The following is a 13,992-nucleotide window of genomic DNA, read 5'->3' on the forward strand; positions in this document are numbered from 1 at the left end:
AGGACTGAATGCTACCCACAAAGTAAAGATATGTTGAACCAACCTTTATTTGGTTATTAATAATAATAAGACTGAAATTATGCGGTTATTTTTAATAAATACAGACTGAGTAAAAAGCAACATGTTTGATTTCCAAGAGACAAATTCTGAGTTGTTTTAATTTTGTTTGATGCAGAGGATATGTGTACGTGTAGTCTGAAGCAGCAGGAGAAAGATTAGACGGTGATTATACAGTTTTCAAGGATACTGTTTAAAGATTTATTGAGTAAACAAAAGATTGGTTGCCATAATGGGGGTGGGGGGTTATTTGCACTTGAAGGGCATGTTGTGTACATGATGGCTGAATATCATTGTAATGATTGGGAGGATCTAATGTGAATAAGATTCAGACTAGCTTTATTAACTAGATGTAAGGCCTTGTTGGATGCTTAGAAAATTTGAAATAATGGAAATAATAATCAATTATGAGTGACCAGGATGATGTGGTCAAAGCAGGGGCATGAGATAGATATGTGAAGTGTGTAAGTATGAACTAGATGTGAGGATGTAGAACATATTATAGTTATCCCTAGATTGTGGAAGGCGTGAAAGTACAAGGCTATATCAGTTGTGCTGACTCTGATTTATTTAATTGGACAGTATGGGCATATGAGGTATGTAAGTACTGTCGGTGACAGAAGAAAGAGTAATAACCCTCTTATCTCATGTCGGTTAGATTGACAGGTAGATGAGGTGATGGTTATTCAGATTAGGGCATGGTACAGACTGGTGAAGGATGCAGCTACAATATAAAGTTGATAAAAGTGTGCCGACTGTTATTTATTTATTTAACATTTATTGACCGGGAAAGTCCAAATAGGACAGAGCCTGTTTTCTGCAGAGGCCCAGGGAGAAACACTCCAGATGCATGTCTTTGGACTGTAGGAGAAAACTGGAGTACCCGGAGAAAGCCAACACAAATTCAGGAAGGGCATGCAGACTCCACACAGAAGGCACCTCAGCCAAGAATCAAACTGGGGAACTTATTGCTGTGACTCAACAAAGCTAACCGCTGTGCCACTCACTGCACTACTGTGTGTTATGAATTGCATGATTTAAGTGTTATCTACTGATACTCCAGTACCCTCAGGCCTCCCTTCCTATGAATAGTACATGTTAACAAAAGTTTTGTTCTGGTGGTTTCTGCAAAGGATTAAGATTGTGATGTTTGAATGAGCTGCTTCCTGTATCTACGGTCCAGCTCCCTCAGCTTCCAGTTGCCTAACTGTATGACTTGTAGTAAATCACTTAACCTGACAGTATTCCCAGGCTAATGCTGAGAACGTTTACGGAGATCAGTGCTGCACCCTGCTTAATAAATATAAGTAAGATCAATTTTTAAATTCAGAAAAAAAAAATGATTCTGCACTTCAGTTGCAGTAATACCAGGAAAGAAGCATAATCTGGCAGTAATACGTTTGAATGCATGAACTGTCTCTGCAGGCCATCTTCAAACACGTCAAGCTCAGCAGCCGACAACATTTTGTGAGTGCTGGCTGCTGTCTAGTCATTATGGAAGTAGTTGGGGGCAGGTTACAGATACATGGAGGTTCATCGCCAAAGAGATGGTCGTTTCTACTTTCAGAACAAGGTCATGCAGGCAGCTAATTATTCATCCTTTTTCTTTCTCCTCTTCTTCCTCCCCCCAGAGCACCAACATAGCCTTCTGATTCAATGTATTCCAGGAAGTAGTAAAGGTAATCCATAAGCAGACAATGGGACTAGTTCCATTTCTTGAGATGGTGGTTACACCAGCTTTCTCATGGTCACTTAACAATCCAGGTATCTCAGACCATTTCTATATTTGAATGTTCTTGGCTTTTTTCTCCATTGCATAATGTTTGAAATGGTTTCCATTCAGTTAACCTCATCCCCTCCCATATAACCACCACTCAAGAGGTGGCACTTTCTTTAGTTATGCAGGGGTATGACTTCATATTTCTATTCTTCTGATCCATGGACACTTCCTCAGGTCTCAGTTAAAAAACAAAACGTTTTAGTTAAAGAACCATATCCCTTGGCCTTTCACATATCCAGAACTCAAAGTCTGTCATGCAACCCTCTAAAATTAAGGAAGTGTGCCTTCTCTTTACAAATGACTGACTAGTCATGGCTTCATCAAAGTATCATGCTTTGACTAACACAAGCATTGTCCTACAGCTATGGAAACACTTCTGGGTCATGATAATTGTTCTCAGATTCCAGATACCTAACTTTCAGTTGAGGGAGTGACCTTGAATGACATAATTTTGTTATGAAGCTGTTGAACATCCTCTTTGGCAAACAGTCAAATCACCATCAGCTTTGGAGCATTGAAACTGAAATATGTAATAAAACAGGGTGGCATGATAAAGTATATATCAAGTACTTTCTGAAACATAATTTCAGAAAATTTCACCAAGCTACTCATTGGTGTAATGACACAACCATTCAAGGCTAGTATCAGTAATTTGAGTTGTTCTGTTCTTTTTTTTTCCAGAGCATGGAAACTCATTTGGTAAAATGATTGATTACATTTATGGTTTATGTACAGAGCAAATCTTCTGCAATAAGTGCAGTACTTTTGGGTAGTAAGTGCAATTATGCAAGTTTGTTTACCTTACATCAATATTGCTGGGGGTTACAATCTGATTGTATGTGCTTATTTATTTATGTGTTTGTTTGCTTGTTTGTTTCTTTCTGTTTTTGTTTTGCTTTACTTACTTCCTTAATTCACTTATTCACTTGTGTTCAATGTTCTGCAACTGCCAGTACTTTGACCATTTACCAAAGAGGATGCACTACAGTTTTAGAACAATGTTATGTCATTTGAGATGTCTTTCTTTGATTGAAACTTAGTTTCAGACTTTAACAGCACACTCTTTTCCTAGGTATGATGTGACATTTAGAACAAGTTAGTGTATTCTCCCACCTAGAGAGACAATATTTAATTCCCAGACAATGGGCAGCTTTACCCAACAGGGAGCATTCCATTAGAATGATATTTCCACAGGTCACTGGCCTTTTGTGTACATAGTTCCTACCATATTACTTTAGTGATTACATGTGCAGATGTCCAGGTAGTTTAGGATCTGTGTGGAATCATCATCAAGGTGGATTGTCAGATCTCATGCTGATCTCTGTGACAGCTCGAAAGGAATGGCCAAGATGGTAGGATATATCTGACCTGCTCAAGGGAATGCCATTTGTCTGCAATTTACTATGTATGATACACAGATGTATCTGTGGTGGCATGCAGAAATTATTTAGTGTATCTAAAAGTTTATGACCAGTGGTAAGAAGTGGTCTTGAAACTACATATAAATATTCCAGAGGGATAGGCAGTTCTTTGTACTCCCATCTTTTCAGCATCTTTTCTTACCATTATTTATGCTGGTCAAAATGGGCACCCTATGTATAGTGCATTGGCAAACAGGTACTTAATAGTTTGTGGGATGTTTGCATAGAGGCATTAAGTTTGACACTAGGAGCCAAGAAAAAGAATTTATAATTACCAATGCAGTCTACAGTGTGACATCATCACCAGTGTATATGAACAGCATTAACATTATTGCATGCTATGTGCAGCAGTGAAGGTTAAGGGTAGAGTGTGAACAAGCCTCCATAGCATCAGGGTGGTCCTATATCCTTCCATCTCCATCAGCACCATCATCATCATCATCATCATCATCTGGTTTTGAACCTTGAGAAGCAAACTGGGACTCAGGTTATGACAGGTGATATAACGGAAAGAAAAAGTATATAACTGAAAAATATGCAGTCTGTCTGCTGGCTGACTTGCACTGAATCGTGGTCTCCTCCTGCCTTGCTAGTGGACCAGTATTTATTAGCGGCATGAATGACAGCATGCTGCATAAGGGGATTGTTGAACAGATAAGAATGTGCTTCCTCATTCCCACTAGAGGGTTATCGCCATGCTGCACTGACCCCTGAGGAAAGTTCTGGGGGAAGTTGCAAGCAAATGATAGACTCGCTGTTCAGACATTTTACAGATTGCACCAGATGGTGGAATGTCTAGAGTCGTAAACAGAAACATGGCCATCCAGTTCACTGTACAACATGGTCAAGAAGGATCAGTTGTGGTGCAGGGCAAAATTAAAAAAAAAAAAACTATTCTTCACAGTATTACAGAGCCATTGCCCTTTCCCAACCCTTGCCTTTTAGGGATGTTTGTATCTTGGACAGGCAGTTGAGAGAAAGCAGTAACTCAGTATTCCTTACACAAGCACACAGTCTGGGGTATTTGGGGAAGTCAGAGAGGTAGTTGAAGCCAAGTTACATTTTGTTAAGAAAGCAATGTTGCAGGTTTATCATTTTCTAGAACTTGATTCTAAGGCTTTCTGGTTAAATGCAGAGCTGCTGCCGTGGAACAGGGAGGTCTCTTTGCACTTTTCTTTCTTTGCCTTTTTTTCTGAGAGGCTGCTTTTCAAAGCATAGAAAGAAAGTTTACTTTGTTGTTTTTACTGAAGTCCTTCTATTCATATGCTGCTGTATCCATAACACAAGGGAATCTGCCTCTGGTCGACTCGCGTACATCTGGCCATTATACAAATGATAGATGCTACTGCAAGGGTACGTGTGATGTCCTGCGTATCTCTCCGCGGTGGTTGGCATAAACCCTATATGGGTGCAAAACTGATGTCAGCACTCATCTACCTCAGAACTTTTCTGCTGCCTGTGTGACTACCAGCTCCGGTCATCACGCCATCCCAAAAGTGAACTTGTCTTATCCAACTTCAGATAAGTACCCCATAGTGGGTTTTGATTCTACTTTTGCTACTGCTTTGGGGTTTCTTGTCAACAGGCAAGTGTAGTTGTGGAAGGCAGATTCCACATAAGGATTCACATGAGCTCTGCCTGTTTTGTTTAGGCCGAAAACACAACCACACTGCTTGTAGTATTTGTCAGGCTTTCGTCTCCAAATCCCTCAGAAATCATCTAGCAACTTTATATCTTTACTTAGAGAGCCAGAGACTCAAACGTCAGACTACAGCTATGGATCTGATGTCAGGTTCCTGGGATGAGCCGCCAGTCAAAAAGGCAAAAAAAATCGTGGCCTGAACCGACTGCTGCGCCCTCTAATCCAGCCGTATCTCTCAAGGCCAGAGAAGGTCCTGAGTCTGAGCCAGAATCCTCAGATTTTCCTTTGATGGGTACCCAGGAGGAGGTTGTCAAAGAAGACACTGGCACTTCCCAGAGGGAATCGCAGGCATCTGAATTGGTCGCCGGGGGGAACCTAGGCTCCTCATTTCCAAGGGCCCATGTGGGGTCTCTCAAATTGTTGTTCACAAGGATATCTCTTCAGTCATTGTGGAGTGCCATCCGGCATCTGGACCTCCATCGCTCCACTGCATCTCTGTTACCCTGGAATCGGAGTTTCACAAAAAGAAGAAGCAAAAGACCAAGCCTCTTGCTCCTTCTCCAACATCTGCACCCTTAGACCAGCTTCCCAACTGGTAAGCCTTTACTCAAAGCCTTCTAAATGCATTCCTTGCTTTATGCCAGACCCCTGCTATGGTCCAGGCCCCTATTGCTTCTGCCCCTGAAGGTAAACTTGTTTCCAATGTCTCAACTGAAGAAGAGGATTCATCAGGGGATGAATCTATCACTTACACTTTGCAAACTGCTTCTCCTTTAGAGTATGCTTCCCCAGAGGAGGAGCGCAATGGCACAGAGTACCCAGGGTAAGACATTACCTTCGGGGAAACTATTGCTCAGATTAAAGACTTCTTCTTCATGTGGGACAGCAGCCAGGTCAACAAGACCCAAAAGAGGTATTATGACCTTTTACAAATGGAGTCTCCTAACCCATCTGCTGTTCCACCAGTGCACCCTGCTTTCTTGGATGCTTTCCGGGCTGCTTCAAAAAATCCAGATTCCCAACCCCCCACACCCATATGCCCAGACAGGTTTTACAAAGTCCCTGAGGATGCAAAATTCCTTTACAAAGCTCCTTCGGCAGACACTTCCGTCATTGCTGTGGCTGCAGACAAAACCTCCAAGTTACTCCTTTCCAACTCCCTCCTTCTCTCTGACAAGGAGAGCAGATTAATGGAGAGCCTTGGAAAAGAGTCTACACATCTGCTACATTAGGAGTGAGAGCCATTAACTACCATACTCACAAGACCAAATACTCCTTGGGTCTACTTTCTGATGTGGCTAAGCAATTGGGGACCTCCCTGACTCCCCAGCCAAGGCTAAAAGCTCCTCTCTCCTGAATTCTTGCACTCAAGTAACTAAGCACTGTATTAAGTGCAGTTATGATGTGGTAGACACCTCATCTAGGACTGCCGCCTCAGGGTCTTTCATCAGAAGATATTCCTGGCTTAGGTTGTAGCCTCTCCCTTATGACATTAAGTCTAAACTCCCAGACTCTTCTTTGGACAACAAAGCTTTGTTTGGTTCAGCAGCTGCTGAACTTTTCAAGGCCCTTCAAGAGAAGGTTAAAAAACTGCATGATCTGAGACAAGTTTCTGTCTTCCTGGTTCCATACTTTCAAAGAAACTACCCTGCCAAGACCTCCTTTGTGAGAAGGCCTGCCAGACAGATGCCTAGCAAAGGCAAAAAAGATTCAAAGAAACAGTCCTGCTCCCACTACTCCTGCTTCCAAACAGCCCTTTCAGGCTAAGCCTGGTAGCCTGTGACAACCAGGCACTGGATCCAGACATCCCTCTTTCCATGTCTGTCTGTCTGTCTCTCTGTCTCCCCCCCCCCTTCCCTTCTTGGAATCAGGTTACCTAGGACTCTTGGGTCCTCTCTGTAAATAAACAGGGACACTTCATGACATGGGAAACAAAACCTACTCCCAAAGGCATTCCACAACCCCCTCGAAACCAACTGGCTTACTTTCCACCTGTTCTTCAGGAACTCCTCACCACAAGGAACAAGAAGTGCCTCCTCATGCAAGAGGAAAAGGATTTTACTCAAAGATGTTCCTGGTTCCCTGGAAAGAAGGTTCCTAGAGACCAATCCTGGGTTTGACCCATCTGAACACCTTCCTCCAGGTACCCTCCTTTCGGATGCTCACTCTTCTTAACCTCCTTCCCCTGATTCTCCCCCCAGGCCTTCTTGGTATCCTTGGATATAAAGGACGCCTACTTACACATCCTAATCCATCCCCTCTTCAGGAAATTCCTCTGCTTGTCAGTGGGTTCTGCACACTTTCAGTTCTGTGCTTTGCCATTTGGTCTCTCTACAGCCCCAAGAGTGTTCACAAAGTGCCTAGCACTAGTCATGGCCTTTCCCAGAACAAGGGGAATCCAACTCTTCCCCTACCTAGACGATATCCTGATATAGGCCTCATCAATTCCAATGGTTCTACAATACCTAGACTTCACTATTTCCCTTTTGAGACATCTGAAGTTCACGATAAATCTCAAACAATCATCCCTGATATACTTACAGGATCATGTGTTCCTGGGGTGCAGGATCCTAACAGAAAAAAATGATGGCCTGTCTTCCCCCAGAAAAAAAAAATTGTCTCTCACTTCTTATTTTAAGGAGTTACTCCCTCTCAAAGCCATGTCAGCCAGGGAGTTTCTCAGTCTCCAGGGATTCATGGCCTCCACCATCCCCATGGTACCCCTGGCAAAGCTTCACATGAGGAAGTTCCAGTGGTACTTGAGAACAGTCTAGAAACAACATCTGCATCCCCTGGAGTTCATGGTTCCCGTGCTTCCATGCCTTTCCAGGCAATTGAATTGGTGGTTATCCCAGATAAAGGCCAGCCCAGGCCTGCCCCTACAACCCCAGCCCCCCCAAACAGGACCTCTTCACAGATACTATAGACACAGGTTGGGGAGCAACCATAGAGAACTGGAGAGTGAGGAGCTCATGGACACTCACTTAATAGAAAGAGCAAATCAGTATCAAGGAAATGAGAGGTTTGATATTAGCCCTACAAATTTTCAAGGATCATCTCCTACCAGGCATGCTGAGGTGGTATACAGACAATACCACTGTGCTGTGGCACATCAACAAATGGGGGGGGGGGCAAGGTCCTACCTCCTATGCAAGTTGGGCCTGCAAGCATGGTAAATTGCCCTAGAGAAACTAGTTAACATCCAAGCTGTCTGCATACCTTCAGCAGAAAATGTGATGGCAGATACTTTAACCAGGACAATGACTCAGTCTCACGAAAGGATGCTAAACAAGGATGTGTTCCTGGACCTTGTCCATTGATGGGATATTGCAAAAGTGGATCTGTTTGCCTCCCCCATGAACAGACAACTTATGACCATCTGCTCTAGGGTACCACATCCTGAGGCATGGAGGGTGGATGCTCTCTCATTCCCTTGGAAGAGGATGTACACTTACGCATCCCCCCCCCTCCCTCTCATATAAAAATTTCTGCTGAAAATTCAGCAAGAACAACCACAAATCTTGTTGGTGACTCCCTATTGGCCAAGGCAGCATTGGTTCCCCCTATTACTCCATCTAGTCAAGGGCAATCACCACAAGTTACCCTACTGGATGGACCTGCTCACACAGAAGGGAATGCTCTTACACCCCCAACTGTCCACTCTGAATCTTACTGTGTGGGTGATAGAGCATTGATTCCCTTCAGACACCTATACATGGAGGATATGCTTCAGGTTCTGCAGGAGGCCAAAAATCCACCATCATAAAATCATATCTTTCTAAGTGGAAGAGATTTTCTGTCTGATGTCAAAAACACAATTTATAACCACTGCCAGTAGAACCTCCAGTGGTCTTGTCCTACCTGTGTGAATTGATGAAGTCTGGATTGTCATACTTTTCAATCAAGATCCATTTATCTGCCATCTCAGCCTGACTACCACTCACCCCACCTCTGGCTTCTAGGTTAGAAGTTAAACTAGTTTTGAAAGGGGTTCTGCAACTTAGACCTCCAAGGAAGCCCATTCCGCCTCCTTAGGATTAAATTTTGTTCTGGCGAAGTTGACACTACCACTCTTTGAGCTAGCTAAAAACTGCTCTCTTCAATACTGTACATGAGAAACCTTAGCCTTGGTGGCCATTACTTCAGTCAGAAGGGTTTCTGAACTAGAATCCCTTATGGCCTCACATCCCTTTACTGTTTTCCATAAGGACAAGGTGTGTCTGTGTACTAACCCAACCTTCATGGCCAAAGTGGTCAATGAGCTGTCCTTGATCAGGCTATCAACCTTCTGACTTTCTTCCCTTCACCCCAAAACCCAGCTGAAAGGATCTAACATTCTTTAGATGTACACAGACAACTCGGATACTATTTGGCTACGACTAAATCCATCCGTAAATCAGACAGGCTCTTTGTATCCTGAGACCCAAGAGCCCTGGGCTACCCTGTTCCCAAGTAAACCATATCCACTTGGATTTCCAAAACCATCTTCTTTTGCTATACAGCCCATGGCAGAAGGCTTCCCTTCCTTCCCACTAAAAGCACACCACACTAGGGCAGTGTCCTCCACTGGGGCTTTTTCAAGGGTTTGGATACAGCTGCCATTTAGAAGCAGCTACACGGTCCTTTGTCCATACCTTCACCAAACACTACAAGTTGGACATCATTTCTAGAGCCAGGGCAGGTTTTGCCAGAGCCATTTTTCATGACTTTGTGGAAAATGCTTCTGTTCCTCCCCCCCAAATCTTAATAACAGGAGCTTTTGCACTCTCCCTTGTGTTATTGATACAGCAGCATATGAATAGAAGGACATAGTATTGTTGTGTAAAATCTTACCATATCTCTAGATGTCCTTCTCTTCTGTATGCTGCTGTATAGCTTCCCACCCTGCCTTCCCCCCGACACTTGCCTGACTCCTGAGTACTAACTCCCTAGTCGCTGATTCCATCGTCATACCGTTCTGAGGTTTGTGCATGCTGACGGCCATTTTGTACCCAACGTCGGTTTATGGCCAACGTCCACTGAGAAAGACGCGGGACATCACACGCACCCTTGTAGTAGCATCTGTCTTTTGTATAATGGCCAGACATACACAAATCGACCAGAGGCAGACTCCCTTGTGTTATAGATACAGCAGCATGTAGAAGAGAAGGACATCTAAAGTTACGGTAAGATTTTACACAACAATACTGTCTTGTCAAATGTGGCCACCCATATTCTAAAGGTTAGCACTGACGTTATCCATGAGTAGTTCTGCATCTTATAAACCTAAAGCTGCATTCACAGCTGCTAAATACATATCCATTTCCAGATTAGGTACCTCTCAGGTTCATAGTTTCACAGGAAAATATTAGGATAGCTGCCTTTGTGGGCCATTTTAAGCCTAGCTAGTTTCTCTCAAAGGTGAGAATAAAACCCTGTGTCTGTGAGGTAGACACCTTAAGCATTATGCCAATCCACTCTTTTTGCAAGAAGAACACAAAATGCCAGGCCAATGTACACTATGGAAGATATTTTACAATTTGGGGTGCCAAATTGCCTTAATCGATTTTTCCTGTGCAGTCATTAGGACTTCTAAATTAATGATCGAAGTCTTCCTCAGTGTACCATCCTGAATCTCCCACTGGTGCTTGTTCATATAAATTGCAACTTGCTGAGTGTGAAAGCCATGAAAGAGCTTGGTTATTGATCTTTGCAGCATTAGACCTTCAATAACTTTTCAATGTACAGATTGTCTGTTTTCCAAATGGGTCTTATTTATTTATAAACATTTGATTACCAGGAAAGCCCAACTGGGTAGTTGCCCATTTTCAGCGGAGGCCTGGGAAGAAAAGCTCAAAAGTATTACAAAACCATTTTAAGAACAGTTTACAATCTTCAAAAATAATAACAAAAACATCTACAGCTTAAATAATTATACCAAATTGGACATAATGTGATAACATTAGTTAAAAACAGGTAGAACTTACAGGACAGTGATTTAATATTTTGAGAAATTTTAGCCATTTTATACAGAAATTATAGGTACTCGAGATCTGCCATATGAAGTGAGGGAAAAACTGGGTTTTGACATGTTTAGATAGAGAAGGGAGAAAAACTGATTGAAGTAAGGAAGTGAGTGAGTGAAGAAGAGGGAGTAAGGAGGTGTAATGTATTAAGTACTTGTTCACATTTAGGGATATAGTTTATCCTGGGGGTGAGCAAGACCAAAGACAGATTTTAGCTATGAAGTCTTTCAGAAAGGTTTTAAAGGAATGAAGGAGGGTATTGACCTGATGGGTACAGGTAAGGAGTTCCAGGCCTTAGCAACATGTTATGAGTACAGACCATGCCCAGCAGATTTGATAGGTTTGTGGACACAGAAGAGGTTTTTGGTCATAATGACCAAGTCGTAACATAGTTGTGTGGAATGGTATTTAGTATTGGACAAGCAGATGGATGCTGGAATAATTTTATTTGTGGTAAGAAGCTGTGCATGTGTTAGTTGATGGGGTAGTTCTAATCGATATAGGCATTTACTGCTATACATTGGTGGGTTCTGAAAGGGCTATTTGCTGCAAATGTAGCTAGTTTATTATAGCGTTGTTCAAGTTTTGCTTTTAGTAATGCCTGGATGTTATTAAGGTTGGGAGCACCATCAATTAGTGAGGGGAGGAGGTAAGTAGTTGCAAGTGTTATTTTAGGTGTGTTGGTGAGAAATGGCTGTATAAAGCATCCCTAGTTTTTGGTGAGTTTTTATGCAGTTTTGTATATGTAGTTTGAATTTAAGTTTATCATCTGCTATCATCCTTAATAATTTGCTATTTGAAGTGACTTCAGTGATTGTATTATTATTAAGAGAGTGGATTTTAAATTTTGCTTTTTATGACAGAGGAATTTGGGGGGGGGGAGTATGTAGCTGAGCATGAATTGTGAGTTACAAAACCATATTTCAGTAGATATTAAGGCTTTTTGTGTACATTTCTTTGAGATATGTCAGTTTGCCTGATGTGCATATGAGTGTGGAGTCATTTGAGTATTGTTGAGCCCTGTTGTATGGATGTGTGGAGAGTGTTGGTAAGAATGTTAAAGAGGAAAGGACCAAGAATCGAGCCTTGTGGTACACCTACACCAGAAGTGACTGGTAGTTATGGAGAGAAGGTACCATGTTATGGACTGTTACCTCTTGGACAAGCAGCTTTTGAACCATAGAATGGTGAGCTGAGATAGACCTACTGAATACCTCTAAAGTAGAAGTTTCCTGTGACAAACTGTGTCAAAGGCTTTAGACAAGTCTAGAGATAGGGTAGAGACCAGTTTGCTGTTATCTCTAGCTGTATTGACGATACCTATAACTGCTAGAAGTTGTTTTAGTACTGTGGGTGGGATGGAGGCCATTTTGCTTGGGGGTAGGAGTTCTACCTGCAGGAGATACTTCAGGAATTGGTTTGGAATACATTTTTCAAGTATTTTCGAGAGAGTGGATAAAATTGCTATAGGTCTATAGTTAGTGATGTCTGTTGAATTTTCTCTTTTGTGTAGAGGGATAATGTGCGATTTTTTTTCCAGAGAAAGAAAATGTGAAATTTCTGGATTGACCCATTTGTAAGGAATGAGACAGGACTGGCAATGCTACTGGTGCTATTTTAAGGTTCTCACTTGGAAGATCATCACCTGAAGTAGAGCCTGTTTTTATTGGACACAGGTTTGTTGGTGAAATTGGATGTGGTAATATGTGGCTGTTGGTCATGGTTGGTATTATATGTTGGGGAATCCCTGATCAGGGGTGCTGTACTGTCTGTGAAATAAAATAATTGTGAAACACATATCCTGGTAATGTTGGAGGCAGGATGCAACAAGGGTAGGGCAGCCTTTCGCCTGGCAAACCATCAGCTAGCTACACAAAGCTGTAAAGTGGGCACATTTTACAAAAGCAGGACAAATAAGTTACATGCTAAAGGTTGTGCAAGGAGATGCTGATGCAACCCAGACAGAAGGTAGCCAGTTGGCCCTTTAGTAATGCAAGCTTTTAAGAAACAGTGAAAAGGATTAGCAGGGCAAGGTTAAGCCTTTTCTAAATATAAAACCTGTGGTCAGTGTTTCCTACCCCTACCTTCTCCCTTTTTAAAACAACAGAATTTCAAGACACACAAGATGTAGATGTTGGATCAGAGTAGGCAAGGAACAGGGATGCACTGAACTACAAGGACAGTCACACTAGGGGCCAAGAAGGAATTTCCTATTTTTTCCCAGTGGCTGATTCAGGTTTTTGCCTTCTCTAGTAGGCATAGACAGTTCTACTAGGTTTTTGCAGTCCTGTTAAGCAGAAAGAGGGGTTATTAAGGGGGCATAGGGAAGAAAGAATGCTACTTCTGGTTGGTCCTTCCACTGGGTTGGCAGTTTAAGGGCAGATCTTGTGACTTATTAGCTGAATCCACCTTGGTAGATTGTAAGGCAACATATTTTCATGCATTTGAATAAACGGCAACATGGATGCTAATTTTGGAAAAATGGTTGCAGAAAGGGCTGAATATTGCTAGTGCTATGGAACGGTTCTTATGGCTAGGCATCTTAGGGTCCTCATGAGCTCTTGTCTGGTATTGTTCTCTTAGGAAATCTGGTGATGTTAGAGCCAGCAGGGGAGGGTAGAAATGAATGGCCGATGCCATCTCACCGTTCAGGGGAGATGAAGGTCTCAACAAATTTAAAGGGGTACAACTGTTCATCATTTCACCATTTACTCCATATGTGGCATTCAGTAACTGTGCTTATAATTTAGCAAAAAAATAACTTTAGCCACAGCATTGTTTGAAATGACTCACATGCTACAACTAATTCTTTATGTATTTTTTCTGTTTCATAGCTGAATTCTCTTTGGGATGGAGTTAACAAGGCATGGAATGAGCGGATGGAAAAACTTGCCGAAGCTATGCAGGGTGCTGTACAATATCAAGATGGACTTCAGGTATTCATGTTTTCTGTTTGCTACTGTTTATGCTATGATTCCTAAGAATTACTGTGGTTAAAAGCAATTCATTAGTGGCCGTCAGTAATCACACCAGTGTGTTTGTGTGTGTGTGTGTGTGTGTGTGTGTGTGTGTGAGTGTGTATGTGTG

The 13,992-nt window shown here is 42.3% G+C and overlaps 1 protein-coding gene across 3 annotated transcripts in view; it reads left to right on the forward strand.

Moving 5' to 3' along the window:
- DST (dystonin) overlaps positions 1-13,992 on the forward strand; it is a 4,096,730-nt gene that overhangs the window by 3,620,792 nt on the left and 461,946 nt on the right. For all 3 annotated transcript variants that reach the window (XM_044063350.1, XM_044063347.1, XM_044063348.1), the window contains one exon: positions 13,740-13,841. In XM_044063350.1, coding sequence (XP_043919285.1) covers positions 13,740-13,841 — 102 coding nt within the window. The remainder of the gene's footprint in view (positions 1-13,739; positions 13,842-13,992) is intronic.

The sequence above is a fragment of the Protopterus annectens genome, chromosome 2.part1 (genome assembly GCF_019279795.1).
Source record: "Protopterus annectens isolate FY-2018-M chromosome 2.part1, PAN1.0, whole genome shotgun sequence".
Classification (NCBI taxonomy): domain Eukaryota; kingdom Metazoa; phylum Chordata; order Ceratodontiformes; family Protopteridae; genus Protopterus; species Protopterus annectens.